Consider the following 23,569-nt stretch of genomic DNA (forward strand, 5'->3'; position numbering starts at 1 on the left):
GATAGCTATCTAGCTGGCCGACTACCTTCCTCCCTCTCTGTGTTTCCCGTGCCTCCCGGATGCTAGTAGTTAGTGGAAATTACGCTCGACCAAATGGCCCAGGAAGTTTCCTGTTTTAAAAGAATGGATTTCCCTGAGATGAGCAATGGTTGAAAACATTTAGGATAATGTAAGTACACAAGAAAATAAACGATACAACTTAAGTCTGTTTTTTTTTTTTGTATATCTGAATGCCAAAAATCGTACATATTCTCCCTTTAAGTTCCATGCAGTGTTAAATCCTCTCTGCGGGGGGCGCCCCCCGCAGTGATCTCGGGCGGACGGCAGGTGAGACGCACAGAAGGGAGGGTGATGAGGGAGAGACGGCCACCGTCCTCAGCCAGCAGCGGGTCGACGTCACCAGAGGATGGGAGCGATGGGCACTCTGCTCCGCGGCTATAAGAAGAGATGGCGTCCTGGCGCCGGTGAATAAGCAGAAATCACACCGAGATCCAAATTAAAACCCCAGACGATGAGACCGAGACCGGGGCTGAGATGCTGCGTAGGCTGTTTGAACCATCGGATGGAGAACACGGGAGATACAATGTCGATGAAGGCGACACTTTGAGGATATTACAGGATCTGGAGGACACACACATAGTTGTTGTTTTGTTTTTTCCACCATTGTAGGGTTTTACTGTCAGGGGGGAGTGGTGGGTTCACTGTCCACCTCCGGGGCTCTCTGCTCATCCGACGCAGGGAGAGACACGGGGGGAGGAGAGGGGAGACACGGCGGGGTGCCCAGGGAGAGAGGGGCGATGGCGGCCGGCGGGGGCTCCGGGGAGCAGGTGGACCAGTACCGGGCCGAGGTGGAGCGGCTGACGCGGGAGCTGGCGGAGGCGAACCGGGAGAAGATCCGCGCCGCCGAGTGCGGTCTGGTGGTTCTGGAGGAGAACCAAACCCTGAAGCAGCAGTACGCGGAGCTGGAGGCCGAACAGGAGGCTCTCCGCCAGGAGCTGGAGCAACTGCAGGAGGTGAGACCCCGGCGGCGTGCCCGTTTGTGCACGGTCTGGTGGTTCCCTACTGATCGCCGTTCATCCGTCATTATTAGCGGTAGGAGTGTGATTATATACAGTGATAAGGCTACCTTCTGAGGTGGGTTGTGATTGGCTGAGGGTGAGAGAGAGTCGAGGGATGATGGAGAGGTGGACACGCGGACAAAGGCAGGCTGCAAAGTCGGAGGGAGTTCAGACTTTAGCGCTTCTGTTTGGCAGGTGTGTGTGTGTGAGTGTGTGTGTGTGTGTGTGTGTGTGTGTGTGTGTGTGCGTGTGCGTGTGCGTGTGCGTCTGCATGTGTGTGCGTGTGCGGGAGGTTGGTTAGGTACCAAAACAGAAGCGCTAGGATCCCGGGGCAGATCTTTATGTCCGGACTTGGAGGCTGCAGGGAGGGGCTGGTAGTAACATGATGCTATGCAGCAAATCACCTCCGCGTGCCATCCGGTGTTCTCACCCCTCGGAAACACTCGGTCTAACGTTGTGGTTAGTCACTGTGAACACGAACAAACAGCAGGTATACTGTCATGAGGGTTAGGAGGTTGAATCATTTCACCAACGGAATTTTGTGACTTCAAAGACACACAATGTTCTTGCTTTACTTTGTCAATCTGTGGTGGGGACAAGTGAAGATATAATGTGCTGGTTGTTGTGTTGGATGAACACATGCCAGGCGATGGTTAGAGATGGGTACTTAAAGGCACAAGTATCATTGTGGAGCATCAAACTTTATGGAGTTCTTTGTAAGGAACTCGATATGGAGATCTTGTGGGAATAACCTGCAGAAAGTTTCTCGGCCCCTCCTCCTGGCTGAGTCCAGATAGTTGGGGACATGGCCGGATACGCTGTTGTGTGGGTGCTGTTGATGCTTGATGGTGTTGTTGGTGTGGATGGTGCTGATGGTGTTGGTGGTGCTCAACTACCAAGAGTGGAGGTCAGGTTTGAGACTGGGGTCCTGAGCAACTGGGAGGAAGAGCAGGTGCTACGGAAGAGAACTTCAACCTGTCCAACTAGACGAGCATGGAGTAGTTTGACGAAAGCATCAGGGAATGACCTGAGCTCTTAGAGTGGATGCTCTTTTGGTGAACCTCACAGTTCAAACCCAGACACAGTGGGTGGAGGAGTGAATCAACAAACACCATGAGCGGTGAGGAGTTACGGTTATTGGAGGGTGTAATCGGTCATGAAACGGGACTGCGGAGAAGGCCTTTGGATTTCAGCAAAACAACAAAACAACAACCGTTGCCATAGGAAGGAACATGAACAGATCAGCTTTCAAATCCATATTTAGCAATCAAGCGTCAACGATAGGCCAATGGTGAGGTAATACAGCTCCGACAGCTAACGATAGATACCTGAAGATCGATCAATCAAACAACTTATCCTAAGTTACTTAATGATTATTCCACACGGCAACTGGAAAAGTGCTAGTTTGAAACCCGGGCTCCTCCTTGTTTGCTGTTGAGGCACATTGCTATATTGTTCTGTGTTTGCTTCTTAGTACAACATGCTATAATCCCTCGTCCACATTCCTTCAGTATCCGAACCACACGTCGTCAGACCGCTTTTTGTCCACATACTACCAGTGTGTGTGGAGTTTAGCTACAGCAGGAGACAGGGGTCAAACAGAACACAGATTTTGAGGATCCCTGGGCAGGGCGGGTCAGTCTGTGGGGGACCCAGATGGTGAAGAGAAAGGTCAGAAATACATAAATCACAATGAAACCAGTATCACAGTATCCTCTCTATAGGTTCATTAGGGTTCGTGGTTTATTACACAACTGTATTTGAGCAAGGCATTAACTCTGCCAGGGTTGAGGGTTCGACTCCCCACTGGGTTCACCCATACTAAGGGATCCATGCCTTCATGATGTTAAGATAAAAGGGTCAAGATATACAGCATCTGGTTCCAGGTTCCATTATTGGAGTGTAGGAAACGGGGTGGGTGTTGCTCACAAACGGCGAGCGCCTCGGCCATAATGACAGTGTCTCATGTCGATCCGGAAGAGGGATTTGATTGGTTCTGCCCCCGGTCATCGACCCTTGCTAATGAACTGCACTTCTGTGCCATGTAATCAATCTGCCAGAGCCAAAGGACAGCTCGGCCCTCTTCACCTGTGGCAGCACGTTTTTACCGGTTTGCCCGGAAAACAGACAAGGCTGACCATGCATTTTATTTACTGAAGGTCAGTTTGCATTGCAGTGTGTGTGTGTGTGTGTGTGTGTGTGTGTGTGTGTGTGTGTGTGTGTGTGTGTGTGTGTGTGTGTGTGTGTGTGGTGTGTGTGTGTGTGTGTGTGTCTGTGTGGTGAAAACAAATCAAATGTTCCTCCTCTCTGTTGAAAACAATTCCCGACTTTCCAATGACATGTCGCGCCTTATCGTCAATAAAAGGACTATCACTGCTTCCCCACATTAGCCCCCCCACACACACCCTCCTCTATCTATCTATAATTCATATCTGCCCTCCTCCCTTCTGCACAGACTCACACAGACACCCAGACACACAGACACACACAAACAGACACACATATTATGTGCGGTTGTATTTCAGTGAGATTCCGTCGCAGCTGACTCGATAGCATCGATTGAATCTGTAGCGAGGCTCTGTGGGGGTCCACCCCTTCTAGCCCCATCCCATTTTAAACGACCACATTACTTTTGAAGGGGGGGGGGGGGGGGGGCCCACAGTGTAACGTGTTCTTGTGTGCCGTCATGGCGACCGCAAGCAGGAGCTGGTTGCAATATTCAGGGCATTTAGCAGACGCTTTTATCCAAAGCGACTTACAGCGGTTCATCCATTCACACACAGAGGGCGGAGTCAACCACGCAAGGCGGCAGCCAGTTCGTCAGGAGCACTCAGGGTGAGGTGTCATGCTCAGGGACACCTCGGCACTCAGCTAGGAGGACCCAGGGATCGAACCAGCCACCTTCCGGTTACAGGTCAACTCGCTGTACCTCCTATACTAAGCCGAGTTGGTGCACCTCGTGTGGGTGGAGGCGGTGTAGGAGTGGTTCTCCGGTCGGTCATCGGTACAGACGTTGCCAGTAAGGGGAGGATAGTCTGGTGCTGCGGATCCAGTAGGTTCTGGGGTCAGATCCCTGAGCACGCTTCCGTCCTGCTCCTTGATGACATGGATCAGAATCCACCGGAGGTCTCTTTGCATATCACAGCCAGCACAACAGCTCCACACTGTATGTATCGTACATTGAATGTGTCGACCTTGACCTGAAGGGAAAGACATCTATGAATAGAACAATCTGAAGATGATAAAAAGTGAGCTTTTAACGAGGACGCGGCGCAAGGATGGAAAACACACTCTTTGCGGTCATTAGCTAAGTGGGAGACGTTGAGCGACAGGTTTAATAGATGGCGGTTGGTAGCAAAAGATGGTCACACTGTACAGGAAAGAGCTAGATATTGCTTAAAGCTCATTACCTCTACTCCGCATCATATGGATAAGCCCCTTTGATACTTGTTTGAGTGACGGGCGACAACGAAGAGGATGATGAGGAAGATGAAGACTATGAAGGTGATGATGATGATGATGATGATGATGATGATAATGATGATGGCGTATGCTGGGGACAAGGGTGGCCTTTATTTGCAATAATTGATGTCTTCAACTAAAATCTTCTTTACATTTGGGACAGAAATGCAGATTTTCTGGCTTGTAAATCTGAATGTGAATACTGCGCAGAGACGAGTGCTGCTTCCCAGCTTGGGCCTCCGCCCGTAGCAGTATAACACTAACCTATATGTCCAGCCCTTGTATTTTATGGGTTGCCCAGAGTGTCTAACCCAGGGAGCAGCCGTGGGAGAGAGGAGGGGGAGAGGGGGAGAGGGGGAGAGGGGGAGAGGGGGAGAGGGGGCACCTCGTTGGATAGGACCAGCTGGTTTGACAAACCGCAATTAAAAATGCAGTGTGTGCGTTGCAGACGTAGTCTAAAAGTAGAAACACAGCAAGGGTACCGTCCCCCTGGAATGTTGGATCCCCTCACTGTGATGACACACAGACCCCGACCAGCCAATGGAACGCCTCCATCGGAGCAGGCCGTTGCCATCGGACACCCTCCCACCAGCTCTGGGCGGTGTGTGGCGTGCAGAAGGCGAGCGGCGGTCCGGCTCCCCGGATGTGACGGTGGACTTTCCTTTTGTATGAAATGTTCGGATCGCTTCCACCGTTCATCCTGACAGAGAGAGACAAGCTGTGATCCCACCTGTCATCTCTGAGAGAGAGAGAGAGAGAGAGAGAGAGAGAGAGAGAGAGAGAGAGAGAGAGAGAGAGAGAGAGAGAGAGAGAGAGAGAGAGAGAGAGAGAGAGAGAGAGAGAGAGAGAGAGAAGCTGTGATGCCACCTGTCATCTCTGAGAGAGAGAGAGAGAGAGAGAAAGAGAGAGAGAGACAAGCTGTGATTCCACCTGTCATCTCTGAGAGAGAGAGAGAGAGAGAGAGAGAGGGAGAGAGAGACAAGCTGTGTGATTCCACCAGACACCAGAAGCCCTCGACTCCTCCGCCTCCTGAAGGCTGAAGTGATGCATGGATCTTCAGAGGGCCCTGTATTACCTTCAGCTGTGGTGGTGCTACGCCCTTGCATAGATTCATTTAAAGTGACCCTGTAGAGATGAGTCAGTGGGACGGTCTTCCGAGATGTATGATGACATAATAAACCTTTTTCACAGAGGCGTCATCTTAGGATGAACACAGGTCTTACTTATAACAATAATTATTGGTTTATGTATCAGGGCACGGGTAGAGACCGACCCAACTACCCTGGCACATGAGAGGAGCGGACCCAGAGTTAGGCCTGTGTTTCTGCTAGAATGATAGACATCAGACAGTATAGAGCAGAGTTTAGTCAAGTTTGATAGATAAATACTAGATAATGATAGACATCAGACAGTATAGAATAGAGTATAGTGGAGTTTGATAGATAAATACTAGATAATGATAGACATCATACATTATAGAGTATGCTGGATAAGACCCCAGAGACCTGGTGGCACATTGAGGGCTCTGCCGGGTTCTAGATGCCCAGCAGGTCCCTCCTGAAGCTGATTGGAATCTCCCCGGCCGCTGGACGGTGTGTTGTGCACGTCGGCCTGTCGGCCTTAAATCAGGAGCCAGTCCAGAGTTCATGTACACAAGCACTCAGCGCCGGGTTGGACGCAGAATGGGACGTGTGTATGCTGCTGTAAGCACATCCACGTCGGGGGCATTTACATAACAGCACAGACGCACTCACATACGTGTTAACACACAAGCAGATGCACGCAGACACGCACACAACACACACACACACACACACGTCACACACACACCCACACACACAGGTTGAAAAGGAATTGTGAATTATTGATCAAATATGAGGTCATGGTTGTTCCCTGCAACATAAATCCTTTCCCTCCATAACCAACATTCCTCTCTACATCCGTCCAATAATTGTCCTGATGAGTGCGGCAATTAACCCCCAGTCCATCCTATGATTTACCGTCTTCCCTCTTTGCTAACCTAAGCGAGTGAATAACACACACCAGGCCATGCAATCATTTAGAGATATTAAAAGGTGCTATATAAGTATAAAAGCTGTTAATTGTGTGCAATTAGTCAGAAATGGCGCTGCCATCCTTCAGCTATAGTTGACTGAAACGTGCTGCGAGGATATCTGTTCTGAGTGGACTGCTCCTGCTGTCTGAGCCAGACTAGATTTTAGGCCAATCAGGTCATCTGTCCATTGATGGCGGTCCCAAGTGTTTGAAATAAAACATACCTTAATGGTGGCGAGAGGGAGGGGGGGAAGGAACAGAGAGGTAGGGGACAATTCTGGTTGTCCAGTTTCTCTTTTCGGCCCTCTATCTCTGACTCTCTAATCTTGCCTACAGCACCTTTAACTATTGACTTCTTAGATGTTTGTCTCCAAAGTGAACGTGACAGTGAATACAGATGAGTAAGATGTCTGTAAGATTAAGGTAAGGGGGTCAGGGCTTCTTAAGGGGGCTACCAACAGGTAAGGCTGCGGACGTTGAGGATCGAAACAACAACCCTTCGGCTGGTACACCCTAATCATCACCCTGCCTGTGTATATTTCTAAATGAGGGTCATTGTCAGAGGCCTCTCAAGATTATTTACAATCGATACAATAAACGACTCAATCTAAATGAGGGTTTCTGTTGTTGTTGCTGGTGTCCGCACCTTTTCACCAGATGTCCTGGAGGGAGGGAAACCACTAATGTGTAGCGAGGGAGAGAAGGGATGGAGAGATTGAATGAGTGAGGACATTAAATGAAATTTAACAAAGGTTGGGTGCAGAGCGAACTGTAGGAAGATCTTTTAAATGTGATTATAGCCGGCCTCCCCCCATCCTGCCCCCTGCATGCCTATCTGCTCCTGCTATCCATCTCTCTCTGTCTCTCTCTCTCTCTCTCGTTCCCTCTCTCTCCGTCTTTCTTTTTCTTTCTCTCTCTCTCTACCCTCCTTTATCCTTCCTTCATTTCCCCCTTGGTTCTGTTTGTCCCTTTCTCACCTCCCTCATCCACTTCTCTCTCTCTATATACTCTATTTTCTCTCTCTACTCTCTGCCTTTGTACTTCTTGTCCCTCCCTCTCCACCTCTCAATCACTCTCACCTCCTTCCTTTACTCCATCGACCCCCTCTCCCTATCTCTCCGTCTGTCTCCCCTCTCTTTAGAGAGTGTATGTACTGTATATGTTTATCTTCCTCTCTATCTCCCTCCCATCCATAATCCCTGGTTTAAGAGAATGCAATAGCAGCAAATATAACACTTAAGGAGACTCTAGGGGTCGAGAGAGAGGGAGAGGGAGAGAGAGAGAGAGACACACACACAGAGAGCAGGGTGAGAGAGAGAATATCAATCAAGAAATGGAGGAGGACAAGCAAAGGCACCAGACTATCGGCTGGCCTGAGAGAGAGAGAGAGAGAGAGAGAGAGAGAGAGAGAGAGAGAGAGAGAGAGAGAGAGAGAGAGAGAGAGAGAGAGAGAGAGAGACCTGTCTTTATTAGGACCATCAAGACATCATTTTAGCATCTCCCCGGAGGGTGCTGGGGGAATGGTCAGGGTGGGGCTCTGGGGGTAATGAGGTACGTCCCCCCCGTTCCAGCATGGAGCCGGAGATATCCACTGAACCATCATCATCTTTCCAAAGAGGCCACGGTCGGTTGGTTTTACTGCAGAGTAAGACACGAAGCTAATCGTAACAACATGGGGTAGTCTTTCGGAATAAAAAGATGAAACGGCGATCGCTGGTTGTTAGCTTACTGACCATAGCTCCGCCTGAGGAACAATGAGCTACATCACGGTGTTGTGATGAACAGCGCCGCCCCTTGCCCTCCCAGAGGAGTCTCCTCAGCCTCCCTGGGTCCAGTTACAGCATGGGTCATGTGACTGAACCTCTGCTCTGCATTATGACAGACGCCCGCGTTACATCACCTACCAGCTCACCGTCTGCCTGCCTGGTCGATGAGCCTCGGGTTTTAATGGGATGATTGATATCATCACGTACGTTATACATTCAACAGACCCTTTTTCCCCAAAGCGACTTATAAATGAGGCTTAGAATAATGTTGATGTAGTATTGGTAGTAGTGGTGATGGTAGTAGTAGTGGTAGTAGCACGAGTAGTAGTGGAGGTAGTAGTAGTAGTAATTGTAGTAATAGTGGTTACATGGTCTGTTTCTTCGTCCTCTAGGATACGGACTGAGCGAGAGAAGCCAGTCAGTTAGTGACGGCTCTCCCAGTAGGAGAGAGAAGGATACACACACTAACCTTTAGCTAATAGCCTGTGTGTGTTTGTGTGTGTATTTGTGTGTGTGTGTGTGCCTCTATTTGTGTGTGTGCCTCTATTTGTGTGTGTGTTTGTGAATGAGTGTGTGTGCGCCTCTATTTGTGTGTATTTGTGTGTGCGTGTGTGTATGTGTAGGCCCCCTTCCACCAGCCTTTTGAATGTTTATTTATGTATCTTTTGTTACAATGGCGGAACTTGTTCCGACGTCACGCCTCAACCAGGACGTGATGGAATCTCTCCCCCAGGAAGTGATCGATGGGCAGCTCTCCTGGGAACTCTCCAGGAAGGCCCCATTAGTATGCCAGCAGTGTGCTTGCCTGAAAACCAGGGGGAAAGTCAAACAAAAAGGAGAAAAACACAATGGAAAAGAGAGGGCGAGAGAGAGCGAGAGACAGAGAGCGAGAGAGAGGAAGGATTACATCACCAGCATGGGAGGGTTGGTGTTAGGATAAACCCTGCTTGTGCGTGTTCAGCCGGCTGTGTGAGTTGTGTTGTACACATGTTGTCCTGGAAACAGGTGCTAAGTGTGTGTGAAGAGGTCAGCGGACAGGGGGCGAGCGGGACATGGCTCAGAGCTGTTCTTCGGGGCAGACAGAACAAATCAATCCCAGAGAGATCATTCTGTCCCAGCTCGTCTCAGACAGGCCAGTGCCTGCGTCTGGCTCCCAGATGGCTCAGATCTTCCCTCTCCTTGGTGCTGAAATGTGTTTTTTAACACCCTCTGGGTGCTGGTTGATTTGTTGGTGCCAGTGTGTGTGTGTGTGTGTGTGTGTGTGTGTGTGTGTGTGTGTGTGTGTGTGTGTGTGTGTGTGTGTGTGTGTGTGTGTGTGTGTGTGTGTGTGTGTGTTGGTGTGTACGGGTGTGTGTGTGTCACTATGTGAGTGTGTGCGTGTGTGTGTGTGAGTATGTGTGTGTGTGTGTGTGTATGTGTGTGTGTGTGTGTGTGAGTATGTGTGTGTGTGTGTTTGTGTGCCACTATGTGTGTGTGTGTGTGTGTGTGTGTGTGTGTGTGTGTGTGTATGTGTGTGTATGTTTGTGTGTGTGTTCTTCCTGTCTCTTTTTTATGTCTCTGTCTTGCAGAGAATGAACCACAGGAAACACTCATTCCTTCTCTCCTAATGGCTTTCAAGTGGAATTCTTTTTTTTTTAGGATAAGCATTAATGCCCTTTAGCTTGGATTAGAGTGACAGAAAGAGACTGTCTACGTTTTCAGTATCTTGCTCAAGGATGCCTACAAGAAGTCTGGCAATAGGGTCGTCCATTTTAGCGTTAACCTGGTCTGCGCGATGCCATTTCCCTTCTTTCTTTGAAGTACACTAGGTATCTCTGTCTCTGGAGCAGGAAGAACAACAGAGACAGAGGAATACATATGCATGTTTTTGAGAATTTGACAATATCCAAAACATGAAGTGGAGACAGACATCTCCCTATCAGAAGTCCCGCCCTCTCTCCCGCTCCTAGACCCCATCACTTCCTCTGAAACTTGGTCCGAAGTCCCACCCTCTCTCACCCACTAATAACACACATTTGACCACTGAGGGCTTTCTGCCATGAGATGAGGACAAGGTTAACACATTATAAACACTACGAGAGAGAGCGAGAGAGAGAGAGAGAGAGAGAGAGAGAGAGAGAGCTAAAGAGAGAGATCGAGAACAAGAGAGAGAGAGAACAAGAAGCGACTTTGAGCCCTACAAAAGCGCTATATTTAAATCTAATTTATTATTATTTATATGAACGAGAGAGAGAGAGAGAGAGAGAGAGAGAGAGAGAGAGAGAGAGACCGAGAGAGAGAGGGACCCGAGGTCCCTTGTCCCCAGCGTCCTGTGCTCCAGTACTTACAGAGCAGCTGGTCCCCCCAACCCTCTGATCAGGGACACATTTGGGTTCCCTCTGATAAAAATATATCACTGCTGTGTTTTGCCCGCAACAACTTTGTCAAAGTGCACCCTTGTTGTCATAGTGTAAGTAGTAGGAGTGATAGTAGTACTACATTCTTTATTGATATTTGTATTTGTAGTACTACTAGGCGTGATAGTAGTACTCCATTCTTTATAAATATTTGTATTTGTAGTTCTACTAGTCCTGATAGTGGTAGTAGCAGCAGGGCTAGTAGGACTTGCCAAAGTGGCATTCCTGGTACTAGTAGAAGTGATAGTATTAGTAGTAGTAAAGAGGGGTGGGGTCACAATTCTGCAAAACATAATGATTATATAAATTAAGACGTAAGCAGAGTTGAACAACTTTTATATTAATATATTTTTCCTAATCCACCTCTGTTGTGACATGTTACTAAACTCGACCTACTGCTGCTGTGGTTTCTCATAATTCACGGGATGACCCTTACCGTACCCCACCACATCCCCCTACATAACGACCACGACCTCTGACCTCGAGAAAGACCCCTTTACTGTGACCAGCTCCCCTCTCTCTCCCCGCTGCATGCGCAGGCGTTCGGCCAGGCCTACTCCACCCAGCGCAAGGTGGCGGAGGACGGGGAGAGCAACGAGGCCACGCTGCTGCAGGAGTCGGCCACCAAGGAGGCCTACTACATGGGCCGCCTGCTGGAGCTGCAGGCCGAGCTGAAGCACTGCCGCTCCAGCGCCAGCGGCGCCCAGGCCGACAGCCAGCACCTGGGGGGGCTTCTGCAGGAGACACGAGAGGTAGGGGGGGGGGGGGGGGGACCATGGGGAGGAGGAGCATGCGTAATGTAATGACCTTATTGTTGTGTATGCAATGGATGGCCAACAGCATGCATTGTTACCCCCACGCCTTAGGGGGCGCTCTAAGGCACCTGTTAAGTGTAACTTATAAATGCCGTAGAGGGTGTTGATATTTTTAAGGGAAAACTCGAAACCTACCTTTTTAGTCCGGCTTCTAATGAAACAACTCATGTATTCATTTATTTAATTATTTATTTGATCTGAATTTAGGAATTTCTTATTTGCCACAAAGTTATCACTTTGGGTATGGATGATGGGAGGGGGAAAGGGGGATTGTCTTTTCATGTGTGAATCTCTCCGGGTGTGTCGTGGGAGGGGGGGGGGGGGGGGGGGGGGGGGGGATTGTATTAAGCACTTTGTGTTACATTTTCTTGCATGAAAAGCGCTATACGAATAAAGTTTGATTGATTGACTTACTTACTAGCACATTCCGGTGCTAGTAAATCAGATTTCAAATGGATATCAACGTCCCGACCCGTGTTCATCTTAACACTTCAGCCCCTGATGTCCGCTCATCACATGTTTTATCGTCTCCCCTCCCTCTCTTCTTCACCTCCTACTTGATATCCTTACCTACTCCGTTTCTCCTTTTCTTTTTTCTCTATTCTCTCCTCGTCGCTCCCCACTTATCAACTATCCTCTCATCATCCAATATCCTCTCATCTATCCTCCTCCCTCTTCTCCTCCTCCTCCCCCTCCTCCCCCCTCCTCCTCTCTCCTCTCTACACCGCTCCTTTCCCACCCTCATCCACCTCATCTCTCCTCCCCTCTCCCCCTCCCCTATTCTTTCCTCCCGTTGGCTCTGACTCCCCTCACCCATCCTGCTCCATCATCTCCAACCTTCTCTCCTCCTCCTCCTCCTCCCTCCACCTCTCCCTCCTCCTCTTCTCCCCCTCCTCCTCCTCCCTCCTACTCCTCCTCTCCCTCTCCCCCTCCTCCTCCTCCTCGTCCTCCCTCCTCCTCCTCTCCCTCTCACTCTCCTCCTCCTCCTCCTCCTCTTCTTCCTCCTCCTCCTCCTCTCCCTCTCGCTCTCCTCCTCCTCCTCCTCTCCCTCCCTCCTCCTCCTCCTCTCCCTCCTCCCCTCCTCCTCCTCCTCCCTCCCTCCTCCCTCCCCCTCCTCCTCCTCCTCTCCCTCCCCCACCCCTCCTCCTCCTCTCCCTCCTCCCTCCCCCTCCCTCCTCCCTCCTCCTCCTCCTCCCCCCTCCTCCTCCTCCCCCCTCCCCCCCCTCCCCCTCCTCCTCCTCCTCCTCCTCAGAGTAACGAGATGCTGGAGCTGCAGAGGAGTCGGATGCGGGAGGAGATCAGGGAGTATAAGTTCCGGGAGGCGCGTCTCCTGCAGGACTACACGGAGCTGGAGGAGGAGAACATCTCCCTGCAGAAGCTCACGTCCACGCTCAAGCAGAACCAGGTGCTGACCTCCGACCCCCCATCCCTCAGGGGCACACGCAGAGCTGGGGGCGGAGCTGTGCCCACCCAATCAAATCACAGACACTACATCTAACGACTGACGCGCTCATGACTTTTAAAGAACTTGGTTTGTTAACAGTTCTACACTATCCGTGATGCCCACGGCAACGTTCACAGTCACGTTTAACGATACATGATTCACGTCTTGGCCATCCGACGTCCAACTCTTTGCCTCGCCTCTACCTATAGGGCTCAACCATGAAACCGAAAGCACAAAGAGAGCATTCTGATGAAGGCCGAACACAGTGTGCGTGTGGTTATGTTTGTCTAAGATTCAGCATTAGAGTGGAACAGTAAAATACACACGGGTTTGAGAATACTGAAGCTTCCAGCATGGACATTAGATTCTAGTTCTTGTTCTGTTGTGAGTGTACAAGTACGACTGAACAAACCAAGGGATCCGGCTTCCACTTCTGATCTCTGCCCACCTTGAGACATGAATTCACTACAAGTCTCCGGCTTTGGATAACAACGTCTGCTAAATACTGAGTAGTAATCACTATAATGCTACTATAAATAATATGTCGTTATTTAGGGATGTTGTGTGATGGAAGGTGTGATGGAAGGTCAGATGGTCGCACATCATGAATAAGTAAACAGGTCTTATTTTAGTAACACCACACAGGTAGAGGAATACACAATTTATCACACACACACACACACACACACACACACACACACACACACACACACACACACACACACACACACACACACACACACACACACACACACACACACACACAAACCTTAAAATACCCCGAATACTGACGGGTATTCTGCCCATACAGACTAAAATAACTCCTACATAAATGATGTTGAGTGATGATGTTTTGGTATCATTTACTGAACGCAGAGGACGGTCATTAGCAGGCAGGGAGGGGCGAGGCTCCTCACTACTCAGTCACCATAGGAAGAAAGGGAATGTATTTAGAGGTTGATTTGTGTTGCTCATCTGCTGTGATTTCCCTTTCCCCCTTACCTTTGTATTCACATCTCTCCTATCTCATCGTTCTCTCTCCATCTCTCTCTCTGCTGTCTTACCCCCTTTCTCTCTCCATCCCTCCCTCTCATACCCCTCCACCTATCCCTCTCACTTACCTTCCCCCCCTCTCACTCTTCAATCATCTACTGTCTCACCCCTCCCTCTCTTCCCTCTCTCTCCCCTGCTCCTCCCTATCCTTGCTCCTCCCTCCCCTCCTCTCCTTCTCGCATCTCCTCTCATGTCCTCCCTACCTTTCCCCTCCTCCCCACCTCTCATCTCCTCCCCTCACCCCTCCCTCCCTTCCCTCCCCCCCCCCCCCCCCCAAGGTGGAGTACGAGGGGCTGAAGCACGAGATCAAGGTGCTGGTGGAGGAGACGGAGCTGCTGAACAGCCAGCTGGAGGAGGCCCTGCGGCTGAAGGACATCTCCCAGGCGCAGCTGGAGGAGGCGCTGGACTCGCTGAAGCACGAGCGCGAGCAGAAGGTGCACCTCCGCAAGGAGCTGGTGCACCACCTCAGCATGTGCGACGTGGCCTACACGGGCAGCGCCCACCTGACCTTCACCTCCGCGCCGCCCAGCGGCACCGCCACGCCCACCGCCCTGCTCTCGCCCACCTCCGAAGACTCCGCCTCCAGGTGGGTTCCTCTGAGCCAATCAGAAGCGCGCTGATGAGGTTTGGAATGGAATGGAGATGTGCAGGTCTGCACTGGTAGTTCCTCCCTTACCCCCAAACACCCACCACAACCCTCGTACGCACTTATTGTACGTTGTACATCCCTGCACTTAACAATAGTACTTAGCACTGTGTAGCATCTTATCCTAGCTATCTTTGTTGGAACGGGGAATGGGTGAACCTAGGGATTGTTAGTGCTTGGCACTTGGTTCTATGAACATCCTTACATATATATTTTGTTTCTCTTTCTTCTGACAAATGTCCTTTTTGTCAGTTGCTTTGGATAAAAGCGTTTTCTAAATGCCCTACATGTAAATATAAATGCAGCTTTATATTTTTTACAGCTTTTAAGAACCTTATACTTTTTAGGTTTTACAATTCTCTTTTGAATCATTGTATTTTATTGATTCCCGATTATTTTTTAAATGTGTTTAAATGTAGTGACCTTTGTGTTTGAAGGGTGATACATAAACTAACTTGCCCTTAATGCTCTTTCCTTTCTTCCATGGCAGGTGTAATGGACATCTCCAGGGGGCAATAGGGGTGGGGCCAAATGTCGGGTCTGTAATCCGGGCCAATGGGGAGTGTCGGGGGGCGGGGCGTAAGATGGAGGGGGTGGGGCCTGACCTCTTCTCTGAGATCAACCTGCCGGAGATGCAGAAGCTCAGGCAGCAGTTGATACAGGTGAGCCTCCATTCATTCAGCGAGCTCTGTCATGCTGTTAAAAAATGATACCATCAAATATTCTCCATCCCTACCTCCGCTGATATCCTCAAATTCACCACATAATGAAAAAAACATCCCCACAACTACAACACATCAGAAAGCAGTTTGTGTGAGTGAGTGAGTGAGTGAGTGAGTGAGTGAGTGAGTGAGTGAGTGAGTTAGCGAGTGAGGGAGAGAGCGAGTGAGTGACTGAGTGAGTGAGTGACTGAGTGAGCGAGTGAGTGAGTGAGTGAGCGAGTGAGTGAGTGAGTGAGGGAGAGAGTGAGTGAGTGTGATACACCTCGATGCTGCAGTCCCATCCAGATGTAATCCCATCTTTTCTCTGCCTTTTCTCTCTTATCTGATTGGTTAAAATGCAGGAAGAGCTTATTTATAACCCGGCTGACACAGTAGCCTATCGACCGCTCGCCGCTTGGCTCACGTTGAGGGGGATACTGTTGTCTCCGTTCAGCCATTTTAAACGATACCGCCTCCTCCTCGCCACTTCTTAAGAGTTAACTTCCACTCAGTAGAACGGATAAATCATTAGTCATGCGCTTCTTGTAAAAACAATTATAAACCCAATGTTTCAATGCAGTACTTTTCACAACCAAAGTTACAGAGTGGTTTACATGATAGTGGTTTACATGATAGAATAAGAGCCAGGGAAACACTGACAGATGGAATCTGTTAGAAACACAGCAGGGCGTAAACATAAACTACAACACCAGACGGAACCAGTTCCCCGCCCAGGACAATAAAAGGAATGAAATGGATGAAAGAAGAGGATAAATAAAGGTTCTGGAGACGGGGCTCTCAGCCTGGCTCCGTCACAGCACCCTCCGCCTCCCAAGATAGATGTACAACAACTATCTCTACAAATGGCTGCTTCTCTGGTTACAGACAGCTATATCCATACAACAAACACATGCACGCACGCACACACACACAAACAAAGACACACACACACACACACACTGGGTTTGTGGTTGTCTGATGCCAGAAAATTGGTGACATTAATTTTAAATCGCGATTTGTCTATATTTGTTGATGTTTTAAATAAATCTGTATTGGGCTAAACCTAGGTCTCTAAGTTTTTCATGTTTTAAGTCTCGGACAATAAAAACATTCATTCTGAGGTCCGAAGCTGTGGTTTACCTTCCAGGGTTTCTGTAATTCACTACCACGCCACATTTGGGAATCAAGATGTGTGGAGTCATTCTGCCTCTCCCATCCCTTCCTCTGGCGCCCCCTGCAGGTGGAACGGGACAACCTGTCTCTGATCAGCCGCCTGCAGGAGTCCCAGACCCAGCTGCAGCACACGCAGGGTGCCCTGGACGAGCAGCACGACAGGGCCCTCCGCCTCAGCCAGAAGGTCACCGTGCTGCGGCGCCTGCGCCGTGGGGCCCAGCTCGCCCGAGGGGCCTCCTCCGACTCGGACTCCCAGCTCCACGGGGAGGCCCAGTCGGAGCAGGAGATGGAGGAGGAGGAGAAGGAGGGACTAGACGATGAGGACGAAGAGGGCAACAGAGAGGGGGAGAGGAGGGGCAGCAGGTGTCACGTGTTTGCGTACCAGACGCCGGGGCTGGAGATCCTGCAGTGTAAGTACCGGGTGGCGGTGACGGAGGTGGTGGAGCTGAAGGCGGAGCTCCAGATGATTAGGGAGCGGTCGGCTGCGGCAGCGGCGGCGGCGGGGGCGGGGGAGGAGAAGGCGAGGGAGGGGCCGTCGGTCAAAGAGATGGAGGTGCAGGTGGCTCGTCTGGAGATGAGCTGTCGGGAGGGGCGAGACAAGGTGATCCATCAACACACCAGACATCTGTAGCTCTGAAGGGGTGATCTCTGCTTGAACTGGGGTCCATGCATGTAAACACCTGTCCTTCTGTTAGTGCACTGCACTCTACTGCTGTCCCCCCCCTCTCCTCTCCTCCCAATTCAACTATTCTGCTCTCGCCTTTTTCTCCTCCCCTCCCCCATCCTCACCCTCACCCCCCCCTCTACTCTACACCACCACATCCTCCTGCCACTCTATTTGCCCTGTTCTGCCCCCACTCTACTTTATTACAACTGCTCTCCTCCTCTCCTCTCCCCTTATCTCTTCTCCTCTCCTCCCCATCTCTCCTCTCCCCTCCTCCCCTCCCCTTGCTCATCTCCTCACCTCCTCTCCTCCCCCCCCCCCCCCCCCCCCCAGGTGAAGGGTCTGGAGGCAGACCTGCGCGCGGCCCAGGGTCAGGTGACGGAGGGCCAGGGGGCGCTGAACGCAGCTCAGGACGAGCTGGTGACGCTGAGTGAGGAGCTGGCCCAGCTGTACCACCACGTCTGCCTGTGCAACAACGAGACCCCCAACCGCGTGATGCTGGACTACTACAGGTGGGCCACCACCGCAAGCTGGGTTCATGAAGTCTCTTGGTGCCTCTACCTGACTGTACTCTACTCTACCTGACTCTACTCTACTCTACCCTACTCTACCTGACTGTACTATACTCTACCTACCTAACTCTCCTCTACTCTACTCTACTCTACTCTACCTAACTCTCCTCTACTCTACTATCCTCTACCTGACTCTCCTCTACTCTACTCTCCTGTACCTGACTCTACTCTACCTGACTCTCCTCTACTTTACTCTCCTCTCCTCTACTCTCCTCTACCTGACTCTACTCTACTCTCCTCTCCTCTCCCTGACCCTACTCTAGTCTACTCTACTCTCCTCTCTACTATCCTCCGTGTCCTCTGGAGACAGGGCCAGTGTGTCTTTGTACCCAGATGAGACCACTCTGTACATGTCAGCCAATACCATCCTCTACCTTCTCTAACTGTACGTCTGCATCCTGGGGGGTCCATCCCTCACTCGTCCACCAGCGTCTGTTTCATGTGTTCATATTTAGACAGTAACAAATCTTATTGTTTACCCCCCCCTCCCCCTCCCAGGCAGGGCCGGGGCCTGAGGGGTCTGGCCGCGGGCCTCAAGGCCCTGTCGGCGGACGAGAGCCGCGTGCTGCTCACCCCCCGCCTGGCCCGTCGCCTGGCCGCCGTCGCCGCGGCGACCGCCAGCCCCGGGGAGTCGCGGAGCCCCTCACAGTCCCCGTCCAAAGAGCCGCCGTCCAGGGGGGAGGGGCCGCAGAAGGACACCCCCCAGGGCCCCTCCTCCTCCCAGCGGAGCCCCGGGCCCCACACCCCGCCCACCCGCTCGCCCAGCATCAGTGCCTCTTCATCGTCGTCATCCTCCTCGTCCCCCGCCCTGGAGCCCGCCGGCGAGCTCCGCAGGGAGCCGCTGAACATCTACAACCTGAACGCCATCATCAGGGACCAGGTACGAGGCCTCGGGGACACAGGGGCCTCTGAGACACTTAGGGGCCCTCCAAAACACTGGACCGTTTAAGAGGTTTAAAACACTTACAACACTTGGGCCCTTAAAACAATGGGGCATTTAAAACACTGGAACGGTTTAGAGGTTTAAAACACCTTTAAAACACTGGAACGGTTTAAAGGTTTGAAACACCTTAAAAAACTTGACAGTTTTAGAGGTTTAAACCCCATAAACACTGGACCATTTAAAGGTTTGAAACATCTTAACAAACTGAACCGGTTTTCAAAGGGGCCCCCAATGAAGGTAGGATGTCGATTGGCTTATAACAAACCATTCTTGGCCTACCAGTTGGTACGGTCCGCTGGGTAAGCTGGTGGATCGATCCATTCATACACCTGTAAGGTGGAAGCCCTTTGAAGTCACAGAGTTCCTTATTTAGCCAGCAGGTCGAGCCTTCGCCACCTCCTGATTCTGGATCTCTCTCTCTCCCCCCCCCCCCCCCCCCAGGTGAAGCACCTCCAGCGGGCGGTGGACCGCTCCCTGCTACTGTCCCGGCAGCGGGCGGCGGCCCGGGAGCTGGCCCCGCTGCTGGACAAGGACAAGGAGAGCTGCCTGGAGGAGATCCTGAAGGTCAAGTCCCTGCTGAGCACCAAGAGAGAGCAGATCGCCACTCTCAGGCTGGTCCTGAAGGCCAACAAACAGGTAAGGTGGAGGGGGAGGAGGAGGAGGAGGAGGAGAGGATGCTCCTTAATGACCTGTATCTGACATCCCTTCGGCTAAAGAGTGTCCGCTATGCAACCCAAAGGGAAGTGCATCAGACGTCTCACGTGTGTTGCTCTGTTCCTCTCGCCTCGTGTCTGCGTCTGCGCCTCCTCCAGACGGCGGAGGTGGCGCTGGCCAACCTGAAGGGGAGGTACGAGGCGGAGAAGTCCATGGTGACCAACACCATGACCAAGCTGAGGAACGAGCTCAAGGCACTGAAGGAGGACGCCGCAACCTTCTCCTCCCTCAGATCCATGTTCGCTAGCAGGTCAGAGAGCCGCCACCTCCACAGAGGACCACTCTGTCCTAGCAGGGACCGCCACATACCAGATAGAACCACCCTGTCCTAGCCAGGACCACCAGACACCAGAAAGAACCAGATAGAACCAGTGTCCTAGCCAGGACAACCACAAACCAGAAAGAACCAGTGTCCTAGTAACCATAAACCAAATAGAACCAGTCTCCTAGCCTGTACAACCCCTTACCAGAGAGAACCACCCTTTCCTAGCCAGTCGGACCACCACCTCCAGATAGAATCAGTGTCCTAGGACCACCACATACCAGATAGAACCAGTGTCCTTGCCAGAACCACCACACACTAAATAGAACCAGTGTCCTTTGACCACCACACACCAGATAGAACCAGTGTCCTAACCAATAGAACCACGTACCAGAGAGAAGTCTGACAGAGCAAGGTTGTTTAGAAGGACACGGTCCACAGAAGTGATTCCCCTTTCTTGTCTCATCACCCCCACAGCTCATCTCTTCAGTACGGTCCAGGCCCTCTTCAATCGTCACCTCCTCACCACTTGAATGGATATTATACTAATATAATTTATTCATTCACATCCATATTAATATGGAAGTGGCCTTGGTGCTTAAAATGGAAGAGGCGTATAATCCATTCTTTACACAATTGATAAGCAACAATAAAAATGCATGAATCACATGGAGGTCGTTACATGTTCCCCCAGGAATCTGCTCACATACCAACTAGGGTATGCACACCCCCAATTAGGATTTATCGACCTAACGGATAGAACTGAAGCCACGTAAGGTTGTTGTGAATGAACCACACCTATGAATCTAACATGGAACCAAATGCAGAAAACTGGAACCTAACTGTCTTGCAGCCTTGCTTGCAGAATGCGGTCATGCCCACTTCCCCCAAAGTGTATTGCAAATTCACCTAGCCTCTCCCAACCATGGCTGACCTCAGCGATAACCAATCCTAAGCTCTCCACCATGGTCACTCCCACTCACCTTTGTTACCTTTGCATTAAATACCCACGATGTGAAAGTTCCCCTGTAAGAATCTTGGTTCACCCATTGTCTCACTGAATGTATTCGTGGTGACTTTTCTGCCTGTATGATCATGCTCTAAAATGTGTCCCATATCTGTCCCAAAAATAAGTTATTCTTCATCAGAACTCCCCCCCCCCCCCCCCCAGAGAGAACTAATGTCTGGTGGCGGGGCGTTTAGACGGTTGGTTGGTTGGTAAACCAATAGCCTTCACCTGACCCTCCACCCGTCTGCTCCCTCTGTGACCCGGACCTCCAGGTGTGACGAGTACATGACCCAGCTGGACGAGATGCAGAGGCAGCTGTCGGCGGCCGAGGACGAGAAGAAGACGCTCAACTCCCTCCTGAGGATGGCCATCCAGCAGAAGCTGGCCCTGACCCAGCGGCTGGAGGACCTGGCCTTCGACCAGGAGCAGACCCACCGGGGGCCCCGCGCCGGGGCCAAGCCCGGCCGCGCCCGCACCGCCACTCCCAAAGTAAGTCCCCCGTCCTCGGGCTTGACCCGGGGCCCCCCGACGACCTCGGGCCCCTGTAGCCTCCCCCCCTCCACCCTAGTCAGCCCCACTTCGGCGGGTTTTGATAAGGCCCACGTTCTGACACGTAGCCCCTCGTTCGTGGGTTCGGCCGCTACCGCTCTGGCCTCGGGCCTCGCCTCCCCTACCTCCCCTCCTGCCCCGTCCAAGCCGCCCTCGCCCCTGCGGCCGGGGCCCCGGCCCCTCGGGAGCCCGCCGCCCCTGGAGACGCCCGCCTTTTCGTCGGCCTGGACGCCGCACGCCACGCCGCTGCGGGTGCCCCCCTCCCAGTGGACCCTGGGCTTGCGGACGGTGGTGGTCGACTCCCACAGTTTCAGCGTCAGCATCTCCCCCACCAACCCGTCCCGCGGCCTCCTCTCCAGGGAGCACGCCTCCGACGGCCCCCAGCTCTCGCCCTCCCCCGCCGGCTCCGCCTCCGCCCTATCTAGGTCCCCCCAGCCCAGCTCCGGCGCCGCCTCCCAGTACCGCTCCCTGCTCCCGTCCGGGCGGCGCTCCGCGTGGAGCTCCACGCCGCGGGCTCGGCCCCTGTCCACGCTGTCGCGGCCCTCGGCCCGCTACACGCCGTCCTTCTCCTCCCCTTACTCGTCCTTCCACTCCCCAGCCTCCTCCTACGGTTACTCCTCGGCGTACGGAAGCGCCTCCTACGCTTCGTCTAGTGCAAACAGGTCCTCCCCTTCCTCCTACAACCACTCCTCCAGCTACAGCCCGCTCTACCCACGGTACTACAGCCCCCATCAGCCCCGGCACTGATGCCCCCCCCCCCCCCACACACACACACACACACCCCCGCACACACACGCACACTAAACTCTTACAGACCTTTTTCCCCCTTTACCTTTGACTGCACACTAACACTGACTCAATGCGGAGACTACAACTCCCATCAACCTCCTTGTTCTGTCGCCGGGCAGATGGAGAGAATGGGGATCACAGAGAGGAAGACACAATGGTTTCCTTTTTCCTGTTTCCTGTGCCTAAGCCTTGACCAATGGGGTTTGAATGTTCAGTGACTTTGCTCAGGGATTTGACAAGAGGAGCACATGTGGCCCCGCCTTCTTTCCGTTCTGAGACTGTTGATTAGTCTACAGGATGGTCGTAGAGACTTTTTAAAGAGTGTTTTTATAGTACGAGCTCTTGGTTCTGCCTTGCGGGCTGAACTTCACATATGCATGAAGTGATCTACACTCAAAAGGTTCCAACAGTTGTTGTTTTAAACTCACTTCACAACACTTGACATGTTACTCCATTTCCATCTCTAGTATAATACTCACTCTCTTTTGAATGCAGAACACATAATCATGCGAACACATGACAGTTAACCAAATAGTCATCCAAAGTCTTTACTTCTGGATGAGGTCATCTTTGTTTGTCGTTTGTGGAGATGCCATAAGAGTTGTTGTGATGTCACTGCTAAGAACGAGGACAAACGTGGGGACTTGTGGGGGGTCAAGGCAGAAGGAACCAGAAGTACATCCAGGATAAAACTTTATTGGTTGATTTGATTTTGACTGGGATAAGGGGGAAGGGGGAGGGGGGGCCTTCCAGCCATCGGTTGTAAGTTCGAAGCCCAATGTTTGTATTCTACCCTTGAGCCAAAGACCGAATGCTTTTCTGCTCTTTAATAACACGTATCTCAAGTCTCTGTACGGTGGTACAAAGTCAGTCCTCATCCAAACTACGATTTAAATCAATCCTAAGATTCATGGGCCCGATGGACTGATTGGCTCACATCTGCTGAAACGCCCACCATTTCAATCGCTGATTGGCTCAAAGTGATGTCACTTACCAAACATGGCTGGTGACCTCACTTTATTCAAGGGAAATGCAGTGGGCTACGTTTCACATGATTATACTGCAAGGGGGTAACTTTAAACTTTCAATCAAGCCAAGGGTTCAATATAGCCTAAACAAATGGGTGTACAGACTGTACAGACTTTTCCAGTGCTTATTTGCCATGTTTCATTTAGCATTTACCAACAATGTCCCCAACAGCTCCAAACCTTAACCTCGGATCAAGCTGTCCTATTAAACAAAAAGTATCAGAAATCGACTACCCATCCCCAAATCTTGAACATAATAACTAAACTTCCGGCGGCCCATAGCTAGTCTAAAACCTTAACTCTAACTATCTCTTATCTAAGTCCTTAGCTCAAACATCTCAGACATGTTATCGCAACCCCCTTGTAATATCTACATTTCTCTACTGCATTGTGGGAAAAGACCGCTGGAAAAGTCCTTATAGTTTTCACTCAAAGCCATTTACCTAGCTATGCATGTTTATATTGGGATG

General features: G+C 51.3%; 1 protein-coding gene across 1 annotated transcript; it reads left to right on the forward strand.

Annotated features, from left to right (window-relative positions):
* The first annotated feature begins 797 nt into the window (after window positions 1-797).
* On the forward strand, window positions 798-22,029 carry LOC130372852 (protein bicaudal D homolog 1-like). Its single transcript, XM_056579013.1, has 11 exons — window positions 798-1,013; window positions 11,277-11,489; window positions 12,805-12,957; window positions 14,328-14,635; window positions 15,186-15,357; window positions 16,637-17,170; window positions 17,567-17,745; window positions 18,304-18,685; window positions 19,190-19,384; window positions 19,561-19,712; window positions 21,006-22,029. The coding sequence occupies exons 1-11, from the start codon at window positions 798-800 to the stop codon at window positions 22,027-22,029; spliced, it is 3,528 nt and encodes a 1,175-aa protein (XP_056434988.1).
* The last annotated feature ends 1,540 nt before the right edge of the window (window positions 22,030-23,569 follow it).

The sequence above is a fragment of the Gadus chalcogrammus genome, chromosome 19 (assembly GCF_026213295.1).
Source record: "Gadus chalcogrammus isolate NIFS_2021 chromosome 19, NIFS_Gcha_1.0, whole genome shotgun sequence".
Classification (NCBI taxonomy): Eukaryota; Metazoa; Chordata; class Actinopteri; order Gadiformes; family Gadidae; genus Gadus; species Gadus chalcogrammus.